We start from the raw sequence: 27,384 nt of genomic DNA on the forward strand, positions 1-27,384 counted from the left end.
TGAGAGGTTGGTGTGTCATTGTTGATTGAGCAGTTGACGGTATGTGAGTTTGTGACGGTTGAGAGAAAGTTTCGGAGGTATTTGTAGCGGTGGGTATAGAAGAAGAGGAGGTTTGCGTAGAGTCAGAGCTTGTGACTGTATGGTATAGAGTCGGTGAAGACTGTTTTGGTGGTGAGGATATGGGCGGTGTAGTATGGGTGTCAGGTGTCTTGCGGTAGAAAACACGTGTGAGAGTTGAGCGACTCAGATCCGTACGGAGGAAAATTCGGTTGCGCCGATAAGAGCGGCCTTGAGAATCTTCGACAATATAAGATTGCGGCTCCGGTCCAATCTCTGTTACAATCGCAGGAACCCAAGAACGGTTACCTAATTGTAGCATTACTCTTTGGAATTGGATAAAGGAGCCAAAGGTTTTACACGAGAGAGACGGTTTGTGCTGTAGTTGTTGACGAGTGGCAAGAGTGGGATAATGCCCATAAGAAGTTCTGCAGGGCTAGACGAATTAATTAATGGAGTGCTCCGATATTCGAGTAGTACGTAGCTCAAGGATTTGCCAGAAGCTTTAGCTTTAATAAGAGCGTTCTTGGTCGTCTGTATGGAGCGTTCAGTTAATCCATTGGAATTCGGATAATAGGGACTTGTGGTAATGTGACGTACTCCCCATTGTTTGAGGAAATCTTGAAATTGTGCAGAGGTAAATGGAGGACCATTGTCCGAGATTAACGTAGGGGGGGGGCGGCGGGGCGCCGTGGCGGGCAAAATGTGGTGTCATAAATGCAATTTCATCTTTGGCTGTGGTGTGGTTGAGCTCTTGTGCCTCAATAAATTTAGAAAAGTAATCTACCAGCAAAATTAGGTTTTTGGAGTCGACATGAAAAAGATCAGTGCCAATTATTTCCCACGGTAGACTTGGTACGGGGTGCGTTTGTAGTGGTTGAGATAAGTTAGAAACAGAGCGGGATTGACACAGAGAACAATATCGGATCATCTGGGTGATATCCATGACCATATTGGGCCAAAACACATTCAGCTTTGCTTTAGCAATACAGGCAGAAATACTTTGGTGGGTAACATGAAGTTGCGCTAGAACATCATTACGTAGTGTGGTTGGTACTAGTAATGTTGAGCCTCGATAAAGTAAGTCTTCTGAGACATGTAGTTCATTTTGGTATTGCCAATATGGGTACAATGCTTTTGGAAGGGATTGTCGAGAAGAGGGCCAACCATCTGCAATGAGTCAACGCAAGGTAACCATCCTTTGATCATTAAGGAATTCAGACTTAAATGCTTGATATTTGTCATTAGAAAGAGTGGTAAGTGCATGGAGAGCAGTGGTAGGGGCATCTAAATCATCCGATTTAAAAGGGGAGATAGACTGATAGTGTCTCAGCAATGTGAAGAGTAGAACCTGGAACGTACACAAAGTTAATGTCATATCGGGAGAGTCTCAACACTAGGCGTTGAAGTCGAGAAGATAGTAAGTGCAAAGGTTTTATGGATTATGGCTAGGAGTGGCTTGTGGTTGGTATGGACAGTGACTTTGGGGGCGGTGATATAGTAACTAAAATACTCACATGAGTACACGATGGCCAGAAGTTCCTTTTCTATATGTGCATATCTGGATTGAGTAGTGGTCCATGATATGGAAGTATTATTATTCCACTGGATGACTATCTTGAAGCCAGACGGCTCCAGCACCAGTTGGGCTAGCATCATAATGATTGGCACATTAGGTTGAAAAAAGGCAAGGACTAGAGAGGTAGTTAACCGATTTTTGAGTGTGTCAAAATGCGCTTGATAGGTATCATTCCACGTAACGGTGGAGTCCTTCTTTAGAAGCTGACGCAATGTAGAGGTATGGTGAGCAGCATCGGAAATGTAACGCACAAGATAATTAATCATTCCCAGGAATCTCTGAAGGGCTTTTCTGTGAACTGGAGGAGGCATAGTGGTAATTGCAATTATCTTTTTATTGTCAATTGTGACACCAGACGGTGTAATTTCATTACCTAAATATGTGATCTTTGTAACAGCCAGTTGCATCTTACGTGTAGAGAAAGTAAGGTTTTTATCTTTTGCAGTCTTGAGGACATCAATAAGATCTTGTTTATGGTCATCAAGTGTAGAAGAGGGGATGATCGTCAGTAGAAATGTGGAGATTGGGAAAAAGAGAAGGAGGAAAAAGTTCTTGCATAGTGCGTTGAAAAATTTCCGAAGCGGTAGTGATTCCATAGGTTAGTCGTAGAAATTTGTACAGTCCGAAAGGGGTGGCAAAGGTGCATAGATTCGAGCTTTTATCAGTCAATCGTATTTGCCAGAAAGCATTCTTTGCGTCCAAAACGGTGAGTACTGTGGACCCGTGTAACTGGGCATAAATTTCCTGGTTGTTGCGCATAGGGTAATATTCCCGTTAAATGGCTCCATTTAATTTGCGCGGATCAAGACATATCCTAAGAGAGCCATCAGGTTTGGTAACAATCACCATTGGATGGACCCATTCCGATGGTCCAGAGACAGGGGTGATAATATCAGCTTCGACCATCTTGTGAAGTTCTGCTCGGACCTTAGCAGAGAGTGCGTGAGGAAGTTTTCTTGCTGAAGAAATACTAGGTACTGCGTCCGATCGGAGTTTTATGTCATGGAGTCCAGGAAGTGCTCCGATTGTGACAAATATTGGGTGGTATTGTTGGAGAATTCATTAAAGAATTGTTTAAACGTTTGATATAGCCATATTTAATGGAAGCCATTGCTCCAAGAATAGGCTGGGAGGAGCAAGTGGTTATGTAAAAATCACAGTCCGCTTGGTGTGTATTGGAAGCACATGGAATAGTGACAATGCCCAATATCGGAACTGTATGTCCAGAATAAGCGAGGACACGATGAGTCGGTTGTTTAAGTGGTGGTTGAGTTGGAAAAGAACCGTAGATGTATTCAGGTAGCAAGTTAATCTGGGAGCCCGTATCCAGTTTAAGGGTTATTAGTTGGTTATAAATATAAAGTCTGTCCATCATGAGGTGGGAAATAGGAAGATCTTGAGGAAGGGAGTTTAATCTGTTTGGATTATTGACTTCATTTAGTTCAAGTTAGGTGAAAATCGCCAAAATCTTCTTCTAGAGGGTCTTGGTCAGATTGATCACAATCAAAATAATAGGATTCGTCTGGGTGTCCATAATAGGTTGAAATATCTTGTGGATTGGAAGTGTCAGTATCGAGAGAAAATGCTTCTCACTTACTTGCCCAATGTCCAAGAGAACCACAGCGTAGACAACGAGACTTCTTTACGCGATATTCGTTTGGTAGGTGTGATTATCCGCAATTATGACATGATTTTGTTTGACGAGATTGAGGTTGGTGTTGATAAAGTGGAAAACGGGAATGAGATGGTGGAGGATTTACAGTTCCCGAGTATTGTCGTGGGGAGATATTGCGAGTAAAGGGTTGTCCATAGGAAGGACGTTGGTGTGATATTTTTTATGAGGATCGTCGATTGCTTTGAGGACGAAAGGAGTAAGAGTTGGTATACGGTGTGGAAGGACGAGTGTTGTAGTTATATCGAGGTGCATTAACCTGAGACTCATCAGAATTAGTAGAGGTAGTTGGAGAAGAAGTGACCATAGCGGATGCTTGATTTGTTGCCATTTCCTCCGAAAGGCACAGTAGGGTTGCAGCGTCAAGTGATAAGTTAGGTTTGGCCAAGATATCTTTGCGAAGCTTATCATTTTTAATGCCACAAACAATCATAAGGCATACAAGGGAGTCAGTCAAAGGTCCAAAGTCACAGTCTTGAGCTTTAGTCAGCAGATCAAGTATGAAATCATTGAAAGACTGAGAAGCAGTCTGTCTTGCAGTAAGGAAAATATATCGAAGATACAGTAAATTTTTCTGTGGAGCGTATAAAGTATCAAAGGCTGTAAGTATAACTTGTACAGTGCGATCATTTCCGGTTTCAGGAATGGTAAGTGTTTTATATATTTTCTGACCAGCCGGACCCAGTACGTGTAGAAAATGAACAACTTGAACATCGATGGGGTCTTTATTTAGTTTCATAGCAGTATAATAAATGTTGAAACTGCTTTTATACTCTTCCCAAGCTGTAGCAGGGTCTGAACCCGGTTTGAAGTGATCAAGACCCCTAATGGAGGTAGTTGTTGAATGTGATTGTGACATAATTACAATGGGAATTTTACGCGGGAAACAAGGCTTAAGTGGATAATGTTGTTTTACTTCCAATTGGCGTTCGAAAATGGTTCTTTGCAGCTGCCACCATGTTATAATAGTTTATAAAGTTATATTCTTAAATTATACATGTCTTAATTAACTATACAATATTATATTTAATACTGTTACTTTGATAGTATCACATGAATATTTCAATACTTGGTATTCTTATAATTCTTTTTGGTCTGTCTGCCAGATCTATATGTATATTGTTTTTACATCATTTAGCCCCACCTGGTGGCTCCATATACAACAGTATGGAGCAAAAAACACTGTAAATGCATCGGTGACCTGGGTGAAAGTACGATTAGCTCCGGGTGCTAAAGCGGGCATGTCTAAGATTTTGTATATATTTAGTCCTTCCTGACCTATTACATGTATTGATTTGAATCTTTACTTGTTAACTCAGTTGCCTTTGCAAATATTTTGAATTCCTCAAACCAATCATCCCAAGACAGAGCTTAGAAGGCGTTGGAAATGTTGTGGTAGTAGTAGCCATTGTTAATTTTTTCGTTAATGTTTTTGCGAAAATGACGACGAGCCAAGGCCAGCGAAATTGCGTAATAAATAGATGTAAAACGATCGAAAACAGGAATCCAATACCTCTACTTGGAATGCTTATCCTGCCGTATCGCGTATGGTAAGATCACGGCTTTGGCCCCGCCTACAAGATAAAAAAAAATCCCCTATCGCGTAGTTTTCTGTTAAATCAAAAGAACAACAAGACGTTCAATATACTTACGCGTACCATATTTTGTCTTGAAAAAATTGTTTTTGGCCCAAAAAGTTGAAACGCAAAATAACGCCAAGTATTTGCGTTTGAATTTTCGCCGCCATCTTAAGGTGTATCGCCAGCGCCAGCACGACGTTAGTGAGCGATTTGCGAACTATCCTAACTTTTGAAATCGCGCAATTTAGGTTTAAGTCTTGTATAACTGGAACGCGCCGCGCGTGCAAAATAAACAAAAAAAATTTCGCGTTGTCAGCAGCGCTCGCTTTTATATTTATTTTCAATTTTAATCAAGCAAGGAGTGTCTCACCGATTTCTCACCACTTGTCGCAGCGGACGTGCGCTTTTCAATTTCCCGAAATTACTTTATTTTATTAAAAATTAACCGTTTAATATTTTTTTATGTGGTTTTCGCCATAAATTTACGTTATTAACGGGCTATATGGCTAGCTAAATCGTTCCCCTTTAAGTTAACAAAGGGAGTGTGGTATACATTGACAAAGGGAATGAAACGAGAGTGCTGTATACATTGACAAAGGGAATGAAACAAGAGTGCTGTACACATTGACAAAGGGAATGAAACAAGTATGCTGTATACATTGACAAAGGGAATGAAACAAGAGTGCTGTATACATTGACAAAGGGAATGAAACCAGAGTGTTGTATACATTGACAAAGGGAATGAAACCAGAGTGCTGTATAATACATTGACAAAGGGAATGAAACAAGTGGGCTGTATACATTGACAAAGGGAATGAAACAGGAGTGCTGTATACATTGACAAAGGGAATGAAACCAGAGTGCTGTATACATTGACAAAGGGAATTAAACCAGAGTGATGTATACATTGACAAAGGGAATGAAACAAGAGTGCTGTATACATTGACAAAGGGAATGAAACCAGAGTGCTGTATAATACATTGACAAAGGGAATGAAACAAGTGGGCATATACATTGACAAAGGGAATGAAACAGGAGTGCTGTATACATTGACAAAGGGAATGAAACAAGTGTGCTGTATACATTGACAAAGGGAATTAAACCAGAGTGTTGTATACATTGACAAAGGGAATGAAACAAGAGTGCTGTATACATTGACAAAGGGAATGAAACCAGAGTGTTGTATACATTGACAAAGGGAATGAAACAAGAGTGCTGTACACATTGACAAAGGGAATGAAACAAGTGTGCTGTATACATTGACAAAGGGAATTAAACCAGAGTGATGTATACATTGACAAAGGGAATGAAACCAGAGTGCTGTATACATTGACAAAGGGAATGAAACCAGAGTGCTGTATACATTGACAAAGGGAATGAAACCAGTGTGCTGTATACATTGACAAAGGGAATGAAACAAGTGTGCTGTATACATTGACAAAGGGAATGAAACCAGAGTGCTGTATACATTGACAAAGGGAATGAAACCAGAGTGCTGTATACATTGACAAAGGTAATGAAACCAGTGTGCTGTATACATTGACAAAGGGAATGAAACAAGTGTGCTGTATACATTGACAAAGGGAATGAAACCAGAGTGCTGTATACATTGACAAAGGGAATGAAACCAGAGTGCTGTATACATTGACAAAGGGAATGAAACCAGAGTGCTGTATACATTGACAAAGGGAATGAAACCAGAGTGCTGTATACATTGACAAAGGGAATGAAACCAGTGTGCTATATACATTGACAAAGGGAATGAAACCAGAGTGCTGTATACATTGACAAAGGGAATGAAACCAGAGTGCTGTATACATTGACAAAGGGAATGAAACCAGAGTGCTGTATACATTGACAAAGGGAATGAAACAAGTGTGCTATATACATTGACAAAGGGAATGAAACCAGAGTGCTGTATACATTGACAAAGGGAATGAAACCAGAGTGCTGTATACATTGACAAAGGGAATGAAACCAGAGTGCTGTATACATTGACAAAGGGAATGAAACAAGTGTGCTATATACATTGACAAAGGGAATGAAACCAGAGTGCTGTATACATTGACAAAGGGAATGAAACCAGAGTGCTGTATACATTGACAAAGGGAATGAAACAAGTGTGCTGTATACATTGACAAAGGGAATGAAACAAGAGTGCTGTATACATTGACAAAGGGAATGAAACCAGTGTGCTGTATACATTGACAAAGGGAATGAAACCAGTGTGCTGTATACATTGACAAAGGGAATGAAACCAGAGTGCTGTATACATTGACAAAGGGAATGAAACCAGAGTGCTGTATACATTGACAAAGGGAATGAAACCAGAGTGCTGTATACATTGACAAAGGGAATGAAACCAGTGTGCTGTATACATTGACAAAGGGAATGAAACAAGAGTGCTGTATACATTGACAAAGGGAATGAAACCAGAGTGCTGTATAATACATTGACAAAGGGAATGAAACCAGTGTGCTGTATACATTGACAAAGGGAATGAAACCAGTGTGCTGTATACATTGACAAAGGGAATGAAACCAGTGTGCTGTATACATTGACAAAGGGAATGAAACCAGAGTGCTGTATAATACATTGACAAAGGGAATGAAACCAGTGTGCTGTATACATTGACAAAGGGAATGAAACCAGAGTGCTGTATACATTGACAAAGGGAATGAAACCAGAGTGCTGTATAATACATTGACAAAGGGAATGAAACCAGAGTGCTGTATACATTGACAAAGGGAATGAAACCAGAGTGCTGTATACATTGACAAAGGGAATGAAACCAGAGTGCTGTATACATTGACAAAGGGAATGAAACCAGAGTGCTGTATAATACATTGACAAAGGGAATGAAACAAGTGGGCATATACATTGACAAAGGGAATGAAACAGGAGTGCTGTATACATTGACAAAGGGAATGAAACAAGAGTGCTGTATACATTGACAAAAATTTTACATAGTGACGTCGAAAAAACCATCAGCCACATTGAGACGAAAATCTGCCGCGATAAGCATTTCAAGTAGAGGTATGGATTCCTGTTGTTGGCTATTAAATTTCTAGCGATTTTCGACTTCAAATGCACATAACTTTTTTAAATTAAGACTTTGTTGTAATTATATTTTTAGTTTGTGCTGATTATTTGTGAATTACGTTTTCGGTTGCGTTAACAAATTTTAATTTTAAGTGAGATTTCTGGCCAATTCGCGGGACCCAACCGAATATTTTAATTTCGTACTAATTGATACAGGCGCCATCTAACTCCTAAAAAATTCATTCGCGTACCTTATTTCCAAACAGTAGTGACTCGAAAATTCATTTAAATTAAGGTGTTCGCTTTTCGCTACCTTATTTCCAAAATCAGGTAACTTGAAAAATTATTTTTCAATAAAATTTATCTTAAGTTTGTTACGTTAATGTACAAGATGATCGGAAATTTGTTCTAATTCAAATTTAATATCTAAAATATAGTGAATACATCGGGGGGGGGGGGCAGTGTGTACTTAAATGTCCGTAACATCTTGTTATGTTTGCTTGAAGAGTTATTTGTAAGTTTTTTAATTTCTTCAAATTTGATTAGGGTTTGGCTTTTTGGTTACTTTTCACTATGGACTATTCGTATTTTATGTAGCAATCAACGTAGTAATTAACAATGTTTGTGGTTGAAATATTTTAAATTATCGGGGTACCAAACTAGGTGTTGTTGGGTAACGGCGTCCGAAACAGTTACTGAAATTAACGGGGCAAGTAGCGAGTGACTAGCAAAGGGGTAATTAAAATTAACGGGGTGATTAACGAGCGATTAACAAGTGGTTACTTAGCATTCGAATCACATAACAGTAACCTAGCATATAAAGACGCTATTAATATACGCTTTTGCTTAAACTGAATTTTTAATTTTCAGTGAAGCGCAGTAATTAAGTGTCGATGGTTCTATGGTAGAACATTCGCCTGCCACGCAGGAAGGACCGAGTTGAAATCCCACCCAACGCTATCGCAAATTGATAATTGAACATTTGGTGAAAACCCTGCCATTTGGATGCTAAGACGTTTAACGTAACCCATAGCGCTCGGTCCGTACCAACAGTCAGTGATTCGTAGAAGACGGAGAGTACATTCGAAACACGACAACACACGTAAATTTTCGTCAAGCACAAGCACAATCACAATACGCAAAAACAAAAACATACTACACCCAATGAATTTTGGAAAAACCTTTTCCCTAATTTCAAGAAACTGCGAACGCAGTGATTACACTTTGCCCCGAAACTGCGTTCTCAGCCCAGAGACACAGACACGGTGATTGTATTACCTCTCCTAAGGAACAAAGCTCACTCGGAGAGGTAAAAATGTTACTAACGGCCAACCTAAACAACTGCGGCCCGAAAATTACCAGAGTTCGGATCTCGTTCGTAGTTAAATACTAAGTTTAGTTGCAAATTAGTCTCATTGGGGGATGTTGGTGCCCTCACCCGATGGAAGTGGGTATATGTGATGAAAGCATTACGGGTCGTTGGGTGACTAATCTTTTTCAAATAATGAAAATTTAATTATTGCGGTTATTGAACGAGTAGAGCAAAGTGAGGGTAACACATTTCATGACGTGTAAGCATCCGGATAGTCGGAATAGCGTCGTGTTATCCGCCCAAGCAGGAGGGCTCGGGTTCAAATCCCGCCAGATACTAACGCAAATTGAAAGAAAGTTTTACTACACCCAATGACCAAAAGAGGGCTGTTTTGGAAAAAGCTTTTCCCTAATTCCTAGAAACTGCGAACGCAGTGATTACACTTTGCCCCGAAAATTCGTACGCGTTCGCAGCCCAGACAGACCCACAGACCCACAGACAGACACGGTGATTGTAAAAAGTTAGGTTAACCCCTAAAAATATAACGATGAAATGAATTTTTAGCCATTTAGGCTTTTAACTAGTTCTGTATAAATAAGGGCATTCAGTCAGTGGCGCCGATCACTTTTTTCCCCAATGGGGGCCGAAGCTCACTAATAAACTTGGAATGAGGCTGCTGGCAACACTTTCTTGCTATGGATGCTTAAAAGTAAACGGCCTTTAACATCGGCGGTTTTATCAATGGGGGCAGAGCCCCCATTGATTTTTCCCAATACGTAAAACTATGAAATTTAATATAAGACAAAGTTATTAAAATAAGATATAGAGTTTGAAATACTTGTGGAATTTATGTTTACAGTTTTTAATCAGGCGCGCAGGATGACAATTCCTCGCCTTAAAATTTGGTCGATTTTAAAAGAAGATTGTGATCGAACCAAAGATCGGAGAATTACAAAATAAAGCTTAAACCTTACTGCAAATCATATTAAAATCTCAGCGTTGACAAAAATCGCAAAGATAGCGGAAAAGGTTCCTATAAGTGGGACTCTTTCGAAATAATTCCCCCGTAGGATAACATTAGAAGGGTGGTCCCGGATTACAGCGCGCCAAGCGGAATTTTCCCGCGTAAATCCCACGGAGGTGTATTGGGAGCATGGCCCCATGCACTATTTTTAAAAACCTTGGCGTAAATCGGCTTTTCCTCATACACTTTAATTAAAGCTTTAGTGCCTCAAAATGTTAAAGGCCCTAAGAGTAAAAAAATGACTTAAAGTAAATTTTGTCTCTTAGCATGTATGAGTGAAGATAATTAGCATATTACGGGTAATTCGGAGATAAAAATGCAAGTTAGTTACTGATCTTAGGATTCAATGAAGTGCCAATATTGTCATAGCATTTTTGATAAGCGTAGATAGAAATTATAGGGGTGAATGTTACTTGAAACAAAAGGGAATGATACTAGTTCGACTAAAAGACCGCTAATGAAAGAAACGCAGATAAATTAAAATATAGTTTATTGAATGATGTTTGACAAGAACACTAAACTTTCTATAATATTTACAGTTTATATATACTCTACTAAAAAACCAAAGCATTTATCAAATACAAAAAAAAAAACAAAAGTAAAAGAGTTTTCTTATTTTTGAACCAAATAAGGGGTATACCCCTAACCTAACAATTGTAAGTATAAGTAAATATAAAGGGATTCTTGACTCTTTTTTTTGTAAGAATAGTTTTATTGATTGAATTGGTGTATGCTTATTTAGCGTCTTAGTTAAAATTGCTAGGGTAATTGAATAAACTAAGAAATTTATTATATATTTTTTTAAATTTAATTTGATAGCAACCAGAAACCACACTAAATGGGCGATGGATGAAAAGGCTAAGATTTTTTTTTATAGAAGTTTGACTAAAGCCATTTAAGGTCCCGAAAACTAACGAAAGAATAATATAAAATAATATATTATCTCTATTTATTAAAGTTACTAAAAGTAGAGGAATTATTTTTTGTCATGGTAAAATCATAAATGTGAATGCTTCTAAAAGAAAGGGAACTCAAAAATGTAAAGGTGCTGCCCCTATTTTAGTGATTAAGGCTAATAGGGTGAGAGGCGAGTAAAGAAACTTATTTCTATTTGTAGAGATCTAATAATAAGGAGCGAGTGGCGGCCACTGTTAGAGTCTGGGACAAAAAAATACTTTATAGCTACCTCTGATCTTCTAATGTTGTTTTGTTAATAATTAAGGGAATTAGCCCAATTAAGTTCATTTCTAGCTCAAATCAAACTAAGAATCATGAAGTTTCTCTAAGTAAGACTATAAAAATAAAAATTAGATTAGCCGGGTTTATAATTAACAAATGAGTTATTCTCATCGTTAGGTTATGGGCCTAAAATCTTAATTTAGCTTACTTTTAAGTTTATGTGTGAAGCACAGTATTCTTTGAAAATATTAGTGATCAATTGTTTATCAAACTTGAGCTCCCCAATTAGTCTCCTATTAGTATCTTTTTCTTTTTTTGTTTTCTCTTTTTCTTCAAAAAAGTAAAAATAAAGTTGGTAAGAAATTTTATTTTCTCGATTATCGATTTTGCTAAGTATATATGGTGTTTCAAATGTTGAGAAGTATGCCTGTTTTTTTCCCCATTTTCCTACGACGGGTTAAAAGAGCGCCAGAGAGCTTCAAAGTGTGGCCTTCTAGCCCCTGAAAGTAGGGAGCAGATTTGGCCCATATATTCTAATAGGTTAATGAGTCCTGAAATGGGTTTGTTTTTAGCTTTAGCCTAATGGTCTTTATCTAATTTGGGGGGTGTAATTTTTTTTAACCAGTATGGTTTGGTCAACTTTTTGGTTTTATCTAGTTTGAGCGTCTATTCTATTCTTGGCGCTGGATGAAATTATAATTCTATTCTAACTATTATTTTATTGAGAATAGTTCAGGTGGTGGGTGATTATAATTTGAGAACAAGTTGTAATTTTTCTGTAGTAAAATTAGGTCTTTTATTGGTTTAATTAGGTCGTTGACTTTCATCCTGTTTTTTTTTATGATAGATTTTTGCCTTATTAATGTTAGTTATATTTTTCTTTTAATGGGTTCGGGTTTCTTTTCAACGTTACCGTTATGATAAGCTACCCAGGTAGCACCATCACGTACATATTACGTGTTGTATCGGGGTTTTTAAAACGTATACGAAACACGTTTGGTAAACGTTGATCATGTCACCAGTTAGCACGTGTTTCACCACGTAGTTTTTAAGTGTTAAATTACGCGTACATTTAGATAAAAAAGGCGCATATGAAGTTCAAATAGCATTAAGTTTGAAAACAATAACCGTGTTTTTTATTTGAATTATATCAGCGATTTTGCGGGTATTAAGAGTTATTTTTTTGTGTATTTAGCGGTAAGTTTCCGTGAATTCAGGTATTATTTTGTGTGTCAATCGGTTGTTTTGCGAGCATTAATTGTATATTTTATGTACATAATTGGTTATTTTGTGTGAATTCATTGGTTATTTTGTGTGCAATAATAAGTTCGTTTCTGTGCATTAGTTGCCTATTTTGGTTGCATTAATTGGTTATTTTGTGTACATTAATTAGTTATTTTGCGTACATTAATTAGTTGGTTTTTAGGCAATAGTTGGCTATTTCGGATGCATTAATTGACTATTTTGCTGGCATTTATTGATTATTTTGCGTGCATTTATTTGTTATTTTGCGTGCATTTATTTGTTATTTTGCGTGTATTAATTGTTTAATTTCTTTAATTATGTGATGAAAAGGTACACATTTCACGATGTGTTTTCGTCTAATACTAGATAGAATAAAGTTTTTGGGATTCAATACATTTATTGGTTACGTGTTATACTGATAAATAATTATTCAATAGTGCATATCTTAACTTTCATTCTCTTTAGGACTAGAATGCATAAGAGGGTAAAAGATAGTTTAGTGAATATCAAAAACATATGATTATGAAACAACTACTACCTCTTCAATGCAGTATTTCTTCAATAGATCTCCATTGTCTATAATTCTGCCCCTGCAGTTATCTAACAAAATGTATGTGAAGGATATACGCCACGAAATTGTATTTTAAAATTTAAGATATACTTATAGTTAATTTCATTAAATTAATGAATAGACCTCAGAAAAGAAGTTTTCAAAAATATATTTATAAATAGCTTTTGAAATCTTGAAATGGAGACCTTTTCAGCGTTTGAAAGTCAAACAATCCTTCGGAAAACAGTACGCCATAAATAAAAAACCGCTTTATACACGAAAAAAAGCTTAATGCATGCAAAATAATAGATTAATGTATTCGAAATAATTTCTTAGTGCACGCAAAACAAGTGCTTATTACTCGAAAAATAACGTCTTATTGTATGCGAAATATCCGCTTAATACACCAAAACTAAGAGCATAATTTACGCCGAATAGCCTATAAATACACGGAAAATATCGCTTAATACAAGGAAAATAACCAATAAGTTCACGCAAAATAACGAATTAATGCAGGAAAGTAACTTATTAATGCACGGCAAATATCCCTAACTACGTGAAAAATAACCAATTACTGCACGAAAAATAGCAAATTAATGTACTCGAAATAATCTCTTAATATATGAAATTTAACCGCTAAATACACGAAAAATAACTCCTTACTACACGCCAATACCAGCTTAATACCGTATGATTTAATGTAATTTAAACTTAATAAGCGCATTGTATAATCGGTAAGTAAGCATAATTTAACAATTAAAAATACCTGGTGAAAGTTAAGAGGGTGTAAGGAAGGTGATAAAAATTTTGCATAGTCAAAGATATGCCCAAGGGAGGGTTTTTAAAGGAACCATTCTCTTGTCTACGCCACTTGTTATTTGTCCACTTTTTGAAACCTCAATTACCAATCTACTGATACATTTGGCAAATACATCCGGTATAGCAGGAGCACGTGTAAATTAGGCATATATCTACGTGAGCACAACGTAAAGCTTAACACTTTTCCAACCTAGTTATTTCTCTACTATTTATATACGAAAAAACTACCTGTCTGCCAATCTAGTGATATAATCACCATATCTATACGTATTAAACACGTGTAGTGAAACACATGACTGAATAAGTGTCTTATATACTAACTTAACACCTTGAAACGACATATATATTTTACTCAACACGGAATATAAACGATGAATACTAAATATCAACCTAATATACACGTGCTCGTGCTACCTGGGTAGCTAATGATGCTAGCTTGAAATGCTATCTTACCTTTAGTCTTAGGTTATTTTTGGTTTTTGTATGGGTTAATGATTTTAAGTTAAATTTGGATTACTTTGTCAGATGTATTCAGTTAAATATAGAATTTAAATAGGGTTTTGGCCAGGTAATACATTGAAGAACTTGTGGTTGCTAAGAACAATAAAAATTAAAAGTTATTCTTAGATCCTCCGATTTAAGAGAAAAGAGAGAAAGAGAGAGTTCTTATAATGGTAAATTGACTCTCCCTCTTAATGATATAAGCATACCTTCTTTAAAAATTAAAAGTAAATTATTATAATAAGTTACGATATTACGAAGTTATAAATATACTGAACGGCAAATTTAGTTTTGATACTTTAACTTAAAAAAAAAACCCCAATAGATTTTAGAATGAACTCTTTACTTATCAGAAATAAGATATATTAAACCGAATTATATAGATACTCCCCCCTATGGACTTTTTTACTATTCTACGAAGTTTAAAAATAAAATAGTAAAAATGTCAATAGGAAGGATAGTTAATTAGTTTAGTTGGTTGATTAAATTCAACTATGTAGCTAAATTAAAATATTAATATCAAGTATAACAAAAAAAATAAAAATGAAGGAACGTTAAAATAAAGAGAAAACTGGGACTATTACATGGATAAATAGCTAATATGATGTAAAATATAATAAATCAGTAGGTTTTCAAAGGAAATTGCTTCGTCATTTAGCTAAATGATTAGATTAATATTTTATCTTGGACTTGTATGAAAAGAGGGTTATATTAAAATTAGGATAAATATAAAATAATAAAAATTTGCCCCAAAGAAGGGCTCTTAAATTGGAGAAACTCCAATTCCCGTGAGGAGGATGATTAAAACTATATAAAAGTTCAAAATAAGATTTGATTAAGGGGGTAAAATGGAAGTCCTTGAACGTTTCTCTTGCCTAGAGGTAATGTCTCTAAAATTAGGATGGAAGAAATAAAGGCTAAAACATTCCCTAATTTGTAAAATAAAAGGCCATAAAAGTCGCTAGATGACTTGGGCCTAGGGTGGTGCCTTGGGTATTAGCCTAGCTGATTATTATAAAGTATCTTTCTGGCTGAATATGCGGTGGTGTAACCAAAGGGCTAGCTTAGTTTTCAGAATCATTGAAGAAGTTGGGGTTGCTAAGAACGATAAAATTGAAAAGAGAGAGGGTAATTAAATTATGTATCCTAGATTATCCTTAATTGAAAAGTTGTTAGAATTATTTATAAGCAGAAATAACGAGGCTCGATTTAGAACAAAAATGGACGAACTAAAGTTTTTATTGGCGTCACTGTAGACGTACATAAATAGAAACAAAAACTAAAACAATGGTAAGGTGTCGCCATCTATATAATAACTTACACTAACACTCTCCCTCGAATGCTATTTATATAGTCCAATAGAAGAGCTGTGCTGGATCATCTTTTTTCCACTCAGCGACTTTGTCATCATGTCTGCATGGTTATCCGTCGTCTTCACGTAATGAAAACTGACTCTCCCTGCTTCCACTATGTCTCGCAAAAAGAACTTCTTTAAGTCGATATGCTTATTTCGTTCTGATGTAATCTGATGTTTCGACAAATGCATCGTGCCTTGGTTGTCGACGTATACTTTAATCGAATTTTCGGCGAGTTCAATTTGACCGATTTCCCTAAAAACATTTTGAAGCCAGAGAGCTTCTTTAGACGCGTGGCACCTAGAGATATACTCCGCCTCCACAGTCGATAGAGCAATCATGCTCTGTTTCTTCGTACTCCAGCTGACTGTGTTTTTACCTAACATAAAGATATATCCATTGAAGGATTTGCGATCGTTGCAATCTGAGCCCCAGTCAGCATCAGCGTATCCATCGATATCTCTACTACTTCCTGGTCTTCGCGTTTCGCTTGATTTAAATGGTTTGCGCTTCATTTTACCACGTATACAAACACTGCACAATTCGCCTGGATAATCTTGTGAATTAACAGCTTGATCTTCGTCATTTTTTGGATCAACAACTATTTCCTTAGCATTTTTTAAATTTTCAACTGCTTTCAAATGGAGGTGTCCGAGTCGTCGATGCCATATATATACTTCGTCGTTCTTCACTTTATTAACTGCCGGCATTAGGTTAAGTACTTTCGTTTGTTCTTTCTCTTCTTGAAATGTGAATAACGATCTATTTAGCTTTGCCTCGAACTTTACAGTCATTTTCTTCTCAAGTATTCTAGCAACTGAAAGAAGGTTACAATCCAATTTTGGGTCGAGTAAAACTCTATGCAGAGTGATGTATGCTCCCCCATTTTCGTCTTTAAGCTTCACTTCAAGTTTACCTTCTCTCACAACTTTAAGTTTTTCGTTGTTTGCCATTTCTACGTAGGACGATACAACTTTAACTTCTACTAATTTATCTACGTACGGAGTCATGTGGTCAGTCGCTCCACTGTCTATTAATCCAAGTAGAGTATCCGATGTTCTTGCTCGCTTTCGCACACAGTGCCTTCCGAATATTGACTTGTTCCGCTTCTACAGAAACTTTCGCTCTTGGAGTTTCAGCGGCTTTTTCTAACTCTGCTTTCTTCCTTTGAGCTTTCATTTCTTCGCAGTCTCTGGCAATGTGACCCAACTTCCCGCAAGAATAACATATGAAATTCTTTTCAGTCCGATTAGTACTTTGGTTACTTTGATCTCGGTTTTGATTTGACGATCTTGACGAATTATTTCCTCTCCTTTCACTTTGGTCTTGTGGCGCCGTTCTTCTATTGGGTGTGAACTTCTTGTTTTTCGTATACAGTGCCTGTTGAATTTCTTTCGCTTCGTCTTCTTTAAGGTTCAATTGATGAATCATTCTCTTCTCCTCGACGAGTAGTTTCGCTTTTACGATCTTCGTAGTTATTGTGTCAGGATCATGTTCCAAGCTCTAAATGAGTGCTTCGTATGTTTCGGGTAATCCAAGTAACATAATCATCGCTAATTCTTTGTCGGTAAAACCGTATCCGCAAGCTTTCAGTTTTCTATGTAGATCCATAAGACGTCCAAGATACTCTTTCATTGATTCCGTTTTCTTTAATCGAACATTAAGAAATTCTCGCATAATGCGGAGAATATGCAATAAACCGTGTTTGGTATTTAATCCTTTTAGCGTTTCCCAGGCTGTAGAAGCTCTGCTCGCATCACCTATCTCGTCTAAATAATGGTCTTCTACTATCAGAAATAGGAAACCCGACGCTTTATCGTTTGTTTTTCTTTCCGCGGCTCCCATTACAGGTCCATATCCCGGGTCTATCGCTTCCCAAGTGCCCTTTTGGATTAGTCCTGCCTTTGCGCGTACAGACCACGCATGATAGTTATCGTCACTTAGCTCTGGTATTCTGTATTCTTCTACCGAGGTCGTCATTGTAGTTCTCTTAAGCCTTGGTTCTTCTGACCTTTTTGCAAATAGCGTAGACTTTGGAAAGTTACGTCTTCTTTCCTTCGAAATACTTTTCTTCTTACACTATTTCTTCAGTTAACGCGATGCGTGGTGAAATTACTGCTTGTCTGGACCCATAACCTGTTAGAATTATTTATAAGCAGAAATAACGAGGCTCGATTTAGAACAAAAATGGACGAACTAAAGTTTTTATTGGCGTCACTGTAGACGTACATAAATAGAAACAAAAACTAAAACAATGGTAAGGTGTCGCCATCTATATAATTGGTTTGGGCGGCATATTCAAACAACATAACAGGCATTCGTTATATTAATAGTAACACACACTAACAAAAGTAAGTATGAAATTGGATTTTTGATGAAGAAATACGATATGAATAAAAGCTAGGGCGATTAAAATGAAAGGGAGTGAAAAATATAGGGTGAAAAATCGTGTCAGTGTCGCGTTATCAATAGAGAAGCCTCCTCAAATTCAAACTACTAATTCTAGGCCAATGTAAGGAATACTTGAGAATAGATTTGTAATAACTATAGCCCCTCAGAATGATATTGGTCCTCATGGTAGAACATGGTTTTTAGAATAGTAAATATATTAAGAATTAGTGAAGGATCTATGATTATGTGAGAAGTTGGCTAAGATAACCGTCGGGATCTGGCAAAGCTTGTTCACATATAACACAAAGCTCCCAGTTGAATATTGTTTCTTTTTTTGTAGAGAGAGTAGTCTCATCTTCAATGGTTTTTATATTATCGATTAAGCTGTTAGGACGTCGCGAGGGAAAAATTCAACCGTTAGAAATTTTTCAAATGCCACGTTTGCACCGAAGAGCAGTGCCGGATTAAGACCATTGGGGGCCTCTAGGCACTAGGCTATCGGGGGCCCCTTTAATACAAGTAGAGGACTCAAGGATGGAGTAAGAGGGTAGCTAAGCAAACCAACCTTTTCTAGAGTTGACACAATGACCATTTTGAAAATGGGAAATGGTTTTTTTCCATGGGCGCCCACAGAGGTGTGCAAACGGGGAAATTGCTCCACCCCCCTTTCTTTAGCCATACCTCTTTACCCCCCCCCCGAATTGGGCCTTGCCCTGTTGTTTTTTCTGTTGAACTTTTTGGGGAGTGCAGTGACGGAGAAGAGTGATCCAGTTACTTGAAATGTGTGTTACATCAATTTCGGGAAACTTATATCCCTATTCCTACTAAGCTTTAGCTATAGCTCGTTCATTTATCGGATCATTGTGTGTGTAAATGTTGTATATTTCATCGGGCGAGTTCGCTATATGACTTAAAATTATTTCTGCCGGCGTCCATGCTCTCAGTAGCGTAGGGGGTGGTCTTGCCCCTTGGTCCACCCATCTGGCTATGCCACTGCATGCTCCTCTCTATTTGAACTCTGTTTGAACCCAAAAACCAACCTTTTTCTATTTGACTAGGCAAAAACCTAACTTTTCGCCCTACCACTCTAAGACCAAGCACTTAATTACACAACGTAACTTAAACCAAAAAATAAATAAAAATGCCATAGCACCCACTTAAAGGAAGTAATAACTGGACCATGATTATTCAAATTATAGTTCGACTATTCAAATTTGTTTAATGCTGGGAAAATGTTGTCAATTCAAATACTAACGATGTTTATATGAAAGACTATGTTGGGGCCAAACAAAATGAACAGGGGTGGGGCAACCCCCTCTCTGCTGAGCGGCCTGACACGGAGTCACAGAGTGGACAAGAGATTGATTATGCAAGGTTACAAGGTAGTCGTTTTGGTACGGTTCTACCTCTATAGATCACCGTAAAACGAAATAGAGGCTACGCGGCAGTGGCGGACTGGGTCTAAAAATGTGGACTGCCAGGGGTCAAAGGGGGCCCACCCAAAACCAGAGGCGTAGACAGGGGGGAGACACCCTCCGAAAAAGGAACATTCCCCCCTGAAATATTGTTTTATGTTAATAATTTTTTCGCTTTAATTATTTTTACTCAATTGTGTGCGAACTACGCTACTGCCGAAAACTAGAAGGATAAATGCTGAAATATTTTTAATTAAATCAAGGAATACCACTGGGCATGCCTCAGTCTGGAATCAAACCAGCGACCTGTGGGTTGCGGTCCCAACGCTTCTTCCATTTGGACTACCTAAGCCCACAATAAAGGTGTTCCCTTGTTTCGCGTAAAATATATCCCGATTTTTTATTAAGCCATAGCATTTTATAAATCACCTAGTAGTACCAGTTCCTTTCAATTGGAATACTCTTTGAAACGGCAACTCATAGGTCGCTGGCTCCGTGGTTCGTCGCCATTTATAGCGATATAATGTTTTTAATAATTACAGATAACATATTAAAGGCAATATACAGTCGATACTAAATGTAAACATAATTATACAGATTGTTATTATTAGTTTATATTTTAGACAAATGCTAGCTTTTTAAATAGGTATACGGTGCCGAAATTTTACTTATTAACCGGTTGTTTAAAAGCATGTTTCATGTTCCACGATATTTTGAGTAATCGTTGGAGTACACTAGATGACTGTGCGAATCTGTCCATAATTGCTTTTACATCCAATTCATCTAACAATTACAAATACTCGGGCTTAGCCAAACTTTTAAAAATGTGTTAAAAATGGTTAAAATTGTTTTGAAACTGAATCCACGCTGAACCGCCAGCGCCTCGGCACCCCGACGATGTCATTGGAACTTTTTTTTAAATAAAATATTAAGTTTTAGTTTTATTCGGTAAAAATAGAATTTAATATTGAAAGTTTTGGAACTTCTATTATACTTTGAAGCTACTATAATGTTGACATATTGTTGAAGGTTTAAGGTGTCCCACTGACCAAATTTATCATGGGGCCCACCTGCCATCGGGCAGGCCCAGTCTATGGCCAGTCCGTCACTGCTACGCGGTACCTTATCTCGACTTACTCGAATTCGTTTTTTAGTGTTTTTGAGTGTTTCATATTTCATTTATATTATAAATATTAAAAAAAGAATCAATATAGTTTCAAAGTTATTGATTATTTTCATTTTGAAAAAACATGCCGTAAAACTGTTATTAAATTTAAATAAGCTTAATGTTTTTTTTTTCAAATAATTTATTCTTTGAACTAGCCTATTGACGTGGGATCTTTCGGGGCCCCCTGACCCTCGGGGGCCCCTAGGCAAGTGCCTAGGGTGCCTAATTCTTAATCCGGCACTGCCGAAGAGCTTGTAATAGCTCCTGAAAATGTCATCCCGCCCCTTTCTAGCTGATAGCCTCGCACTCCACCTTTTTTTCTTCCTGGTATAGCCGATCGGTGTAAACACGGTTTTGTGCAATGGGACTCACTCAAAAATATGTGGGGTGGCGGAGTGGCTAGCACTTTCACCTCGCAGCAAAAGGAGCCGGGTTCGATTCCAACTTGTCGCACTGGGTGAAAACTCGGAACAACTCCTTCCGCGTAGAGTTTGCAAGTTTACTCCCCCACTGGTCTAAGGAGCCCCCCCCCGAGTTCTTCGGTTTCACATTCCGTAAAAACGTGTTGAGGTTAACGGTAATAGTTAGTGTAGGGAGCTGTGGGCTCGCGTGGCTAGAAGGGCTTGCCACCACCCTCCTACGCCTTGTAACCCGGCCACCTAAATTAATGGCTTTAAAAGTCGCTTGATGACGTAGTCCTAAGGTTGTGCCAAGGGTATTAGCTTTATTTTAATAAGACGAATGAAAACCAAACAAATAGGTAGATCGCCTATTTAAGTTTGTGGTTATCTCGATTTTATTTCTAAAAAATAAATATAAAATAGGTTTTTATGGTAAAATGGCCGCCATCTTTAATTCAAAAATACTGAAATGCTTCTTGACGTCTAAGACTTTAAATTTCTTTGAAATTTTAACCTTACATGTAGCTCAGTTGAATTAAAAAAAAAATTAACCTATAACTTAAAGAAATGGCAGCCATTTCTGATTCAAGATGGTGGATGAGCGAGTTAAGAGTTTTTACTGGTGGGTTGTGAAAGCTACTAGCACTTAAACCTCTACTTAGAAGTAAGAAAATGGAATTTTGAATGGATTTTACATGCAGAGGTTAAATTTTAAAAATATGGAATGTATCTTAACACTTAAGAACGTAAAAACCTCTATAATTTTGTGGAAAGCTTAATTTATAGTTCCGTAAAAAATATAAAATGTGAATTTATGCACATAAATTGGCGGCCATCTTGGATTCAAGATGGCGGACAGTTAGTCATACAGGCTAAAAATGATCTCCTATATTGATAGTACATATGTGGAAAGTTTTATGCTTTTTCTGATGAAAAATTATACTTATCCGCCCTACTATTAGAACTTTCGAAAAGTTCTTTGACCTCTGCAACGTTAATAACTGCTCAGAAGCGTCAAGAAAAATGAAACCAAACAAGAGGCCCTATGCAAATTTCGATGATGATAGATTAATAGTTAGTAATTTTAAATAAGGTTTTCTCTACTCCGAACTAGTGTAGTATAAAATAAAAATAATTTTAATAAATGATTTTTTTATTAAAGACCTATAGTGTACGAGAAAACGTTGTAAAATCTGTTCATTCTTTTTTTAGTAATTGTAAAGTCTACTAATATTTCAAACTTATCATTTAATTTCCTCTAGTGGCAACAGGCAGATTTCATCAACTATTTAGATAACTGGCAGCACGAAGTTATGAATAGACCTGTAAAATTTTCGCCAACTGAGCGTTCTAATATGCTACTTACTAAAGAAACGATTGAAGGTTTAAAAATGACTGGTAGTTCCTATTGGCACAGTATACTAGCGGATTATGCTCCTTTGAGGCCCAAGGGCAATATTGTAATGCATAGTGTTTCAAAAGCACGATTTTTTGGTCAAAATTCCAGAGCATAGAGTAACCCCGAGGGGTCGGACATTTATCAAAATCCCGTACACTTTGTCTAAAATCGCAAAATCTTTAAACTCTCTCTATGGTAAATTAACATGGAAATCCCAAAATCACTTCTAAAAGTAATGATAAAATGGCCAAAATCTCTACGAAATCCCGAAATCCCGTACAAAATAATGGCAAGTGTCCGACCCCTCGAGTAACCCACTCGTATACAGTGGAAGGCCCTATGAAAGCGCATGAAACATTAATCCTAACGGGCCACCTTGTTTCCGAGGCGTGAATAAATATAGACCGAAGAGCGATGGTGTTGTTTTTACATTTTTTAGAGTATAAACTGATTTTTTTATCCAGATATTGTACATTACCACTACTGACATTACCTTTAGGCCAACTTGTTTATTTCACGCCTCGGAAACAAGACGCTGCGTACGAGAAGTGTTAACAAGTTTCGCTGATAGCCTTACACTCTCTGTGAGTGGTTTACTCTATGTTCCAGAGAGTGCATACAAAGAATATAAAGCCCCAGGAATGGAAGGATTGATATTATTGGCCGAGCTAGAAACTTCCGGCAAAGCAAATCCGAGTAACCGGAAACGGTTACCGCAACCCGGTCTCTCTTTAAAAACGAGAGACGCAAAAGTACCACTAGACGGAGCTACACCTTCCATTCCTGCTGCTTTATATTCTTTGGTGCATATAATAAATATTTGTACATATTTCGTTTATTCAGAAGACCGGGATTTAAGAAATGTAAATATTTTTTTCATGCGACCCCTAGCTGCCAAGTTAGCTTCCTGTTGCGTTTTGAACAATTTTGACTTTTACAGATTAAGCAATTATTCAAATTAAGAATGGCCGGTAGGCCATTCTTATTTAAGGGGTCAGCGCGATTTCCTACGGCTAAAATTAATACAGCCAAGCGCAGGAGAATCAATAGTCGGGTCGCTAAAAGTTTTAAGACTTTATTTTAAGCGATTTTCATGCACAAGATTCAGTATTGTGGATCCCTAGTGGCATTATTCATACTGTCAACAATTGTTGTCTGGAAGTACTACAATTACTATTAATGTATCAGCGTTGGTGTACAGTACAGAGATAGCCATACGGATTTGTTGCTACTGTCAACTTCAGCGAGAAACGTATTTGAATCCCGTCATTTAACGAAAGTTAGTCGACTGTAGATAAGAAGCTTCGTACTGTAATAAGTAAAGGCTGGTTTTCACTAGGGCAAAAACGCCACGACGGTGAACGTCGACGCGAAAAATTCCCGTTAGGCCTAATGCAATATTTTTACGTTGACGCTCAACGCTGTGGCGTTTTTGCCCTAGTGAAAACCAGCCCTTAGTGTACCATTTTTGACATGGAAGGCCAACTGATCAGCTCGTAGCCAGTTTCCCCGAAAAATGCAAAAATCCAATTTTGTCCGTCTTCGAGTTAACGTTGTTTTTCGCACTTTACTCAAGAAATAATAAACCATTTCTTATGGGAACTTTATTTAAATCTCATTATTTATACGTAATTAAGTATTTTTTAAGTAAAAATTAATTAATTTACTTGCTGTTGAATAGTAATTAACATTTAACCGTTAAGCGTTTGCTTCGTAGGGAAAATTAGCCCGTAGAACCCGATCATATATTCTAGGTTAAAAATAATGTATTTAGTAGTATCAGAAAGAATTTTGTGGAAAGTGAAATTTAGTTTAAAGTTAATTTTGTTTTATCTCTTCCATAAGTTTTTTCCCAGCTGATTTTTTACAGAGTTAAAAAAAATAATAATTTAATTATCATTTAGGTGTATCCATCTAGCATTGTGTGAATAATTTTGGGAATTTTAATTACAGTAATGAAGCATGGTAAATATTTGAATAATTTTTCATAACAATGAACGTTTTGGGCATTCAAACTTAATCCTCTATGTAAAGGCGTCTTAATTATTCAAAAGCTTAAAGAGTGAGTAGACTGAAATTCTTGTTATTTGAGGATCAGTAGTGTACGAGCCATACCGTTGTAAGGTAGTACAGCCAGAACAGGACTGGAGACCCACCATTCAAGTACTGTTGATAAATGTGCTTACTTACACTACGCGCGTAGAAATTGTTTTCAGTTTCTTAATATAAATTACACATGGTTACTTTTTTATTTGAAAGCTCGGCAGAGTTGGAAAACTCTTGATACATTATTAAGATAAAAGTAAACGATTAAAAGCTCTTCACAAATCATGCTATGCTACCCATAATCACTATCTTATCAAAGGTCTGTTTTTGATTGAAAGTTTTTCCAAAATTAGTATATTTCACTTGCTTACTAGAACCAGTTATACACCTATTATCTTGTTATCTAAGTCTTAATGAGAAATTAAAACTTTGACATAACATTTTTAAATAATGATGATAATTGGTTAAGTAAAATATTTAAAATAATATTCAATACTTTAAATTACATTCAATAATATTAAAATGTCTGTTCAAAATATATTTGAAAATAAAACCTATTTATTTTCTAACTTATGTCTTTTATTTTCAATTATAAATTTTAGGCAAAATATGCCCTGTGAGGCAGAACAAAGGGACAGCTATTAAATAAACAATGCTTTTATCAAAGCAGTTGGAAAGTTGATTTAAGGGGTAGTTCGGATCAATGAAGGCACATACATTGGAAATGTTTTAGAATTAAAGAGTTATTTTTTGGAATTATTTTAAAAAGCAAAATATATTTCTAAAATAATTTCCATCAATTTTTTCTCACCTTTTATATATTTTAAAGCCCTTTCCTTAAATTTGAGCCTTGAAACTGTAACAGTAAACTGAGAAAATTTTCAATTGTAAAGGATTAGGTGTAAAATTACAGCATTTAAATTGCTGACACTCATTATATAAACTAAACTAGTAAAAAAGTCATCAATAAAAGAGATTTGCAATCAATTTAATCAAGAAAGTTATTAAAGTTAACATGCCGTACATTGTGAACCCAAAGTTACGACTTAATGACTTATTTCAATTCAACTAGGTCTTTCTTGAAAGTCTCTTTAACAATTCAAACAGGCTACTGCAGTGTAACTGCATACATTTCATCAGTCCTTTCTAGAAAGAAATGTGGTCATTTTAATGTAACTCTCAAATTACTCTTTTTTACCCGGGTAGCAACGAAACGTTTCACGTTCGTGGATTTGTGGTTTTGTGGTCAAATTGACGTTTTCTCGTTTTTAATAACTTTACATTCTACTTTGAAAATAAGTGAATATTTCACAACTTATCCACTGCATAAATGTTAACGTCCATGTAACGTCATATTATCGTTTTACATAGATCGTAACGTTTTAGTTATTTCATATTAAAATCAAAACGTTTTGCTAACGTTTTTACTACAGACAATCGTAGGGGAGGCGAAAGGGTCTTCGTTAAAAAAATATACCAAAACATTTAGCATAGCTCAAATGCTTGGGGGGCATAAATTTGGCCGCCTTATGAGCCGAACCTGCAGGCAACAACAATGCTACATTCTTTATCTTTTAGTGTAAATATGAACTATATTGATATTATTGTGACCGTACTTTTGACAAAAATTACCTACAAATTTACTTAATAGAGTTGCCAGCAGCCAACTGAACTTGCCTAAATGTCCACCTTAAAGCAGCAGATTATTCTGACAATAAAGTTTGGTTTAATTCAGGAAATTCTTGTTATTAAAATAAATCAAATATTATTTAATTAATTAGCTAGATTTAAATAAATTATTTACTTATTTAATAATAAATTTAATATTCCCACCATATTACGTAAGTACAGCCGACTTAACTGCCATCCAATAAAAATTGAGTTTTACGTATAACAACCCTGTTAACGGTTTTTATCCGGAATTGAAATTTCTAACGGCGCACAAAGCTTTCCTCAGTTCCTGGTATTCTATAAATATTTTAATATGGTTTGCACGTAATAAGAAATTTGTTAGTACAAGAATTCAATTTTTTGGTATTTTAAGTTTATTTTCTGCCCGGTGATTCAGTTCCTTATTACCGAAAACCGGAAAGGTACTTAAAGGTAAGCTCAAGTTGCTCAACACTAATTAATATGCAAAGGCTTAATACGCAAAATTTTTGGTTTCATTGAAATTTGGCAAACAAAATGGTGAGTGGAAGATCTTTCTATCTATAGGGAATCAGCACTTAGGTGGCGCGCGAATTGGTCGTCATGGCAACGCTATTTGTTTATTTCTGGAAAAATCGCGGCAGCCATGTTGTATGAGAACGTACAGGGAGTTTATACGGTAAATGTGTGAATAGCGTTTGTTTCTCTAATTTTAGCATATTTAAATAATGGAAAGTAGTGATAATTTATCCGAATATGTTCAGGCTCTTGATAAAGTAGCCAAAAATTATTTCTGCTCATTGCAATTGTATGGCAGGATTGGGGGAGACTTGTACGCATATATCAGCTCTACTTTTCTATGTAGAGTATGCTGTTCGTTTCCGTGAGAAGAAATCTTACACAAGTATCCCTGCTGAGTGGACCGTACCAACTTTAAAGAAAGTACCCTATTCTACAATCAACAAAATTGACTGGACTTCATCAAAAGGAATAAAAAAA

The 27,384-nt window shown here is 36.6% G+C and overlaps 1 protein-coding gene across 1 annotated transcript; it reads right to left on the bottom strand.

The window, feature by feature from the left end:
- Positions 1-17,418: 17,418 nt before the first annotated feature.
- LOC149948046 (uncharacterized) lies at positions 17,419-17,895 on the bottom strand. The gene has a single exon (XM_090171007.1). It carries the CDS (start codon positions 17,893-17,895, stop codon positions 17,419-17,421), a length of 477 nt encoding a protein of 158 aa, XP_090027133.1.
- Positions 17,896-27,384: the final 9,489 nt, after the last annotated feature.

The sequence above is a fragment of the Leiobunum rupestre genome, chromosome 4, assembly GCF_980474605.1.
Source record: "Leiobunum rupestre chromosome 4, qqLeiRupe1.1.hap1, whole genome shotgun sequence".
NCBI classification, from domain to species: Eukaryota; Metazoa; Arthropoda; class Arachnida; order Opiliones; family Sclerosomatidae; genus Leiobunum; species Leiobunum rupestre.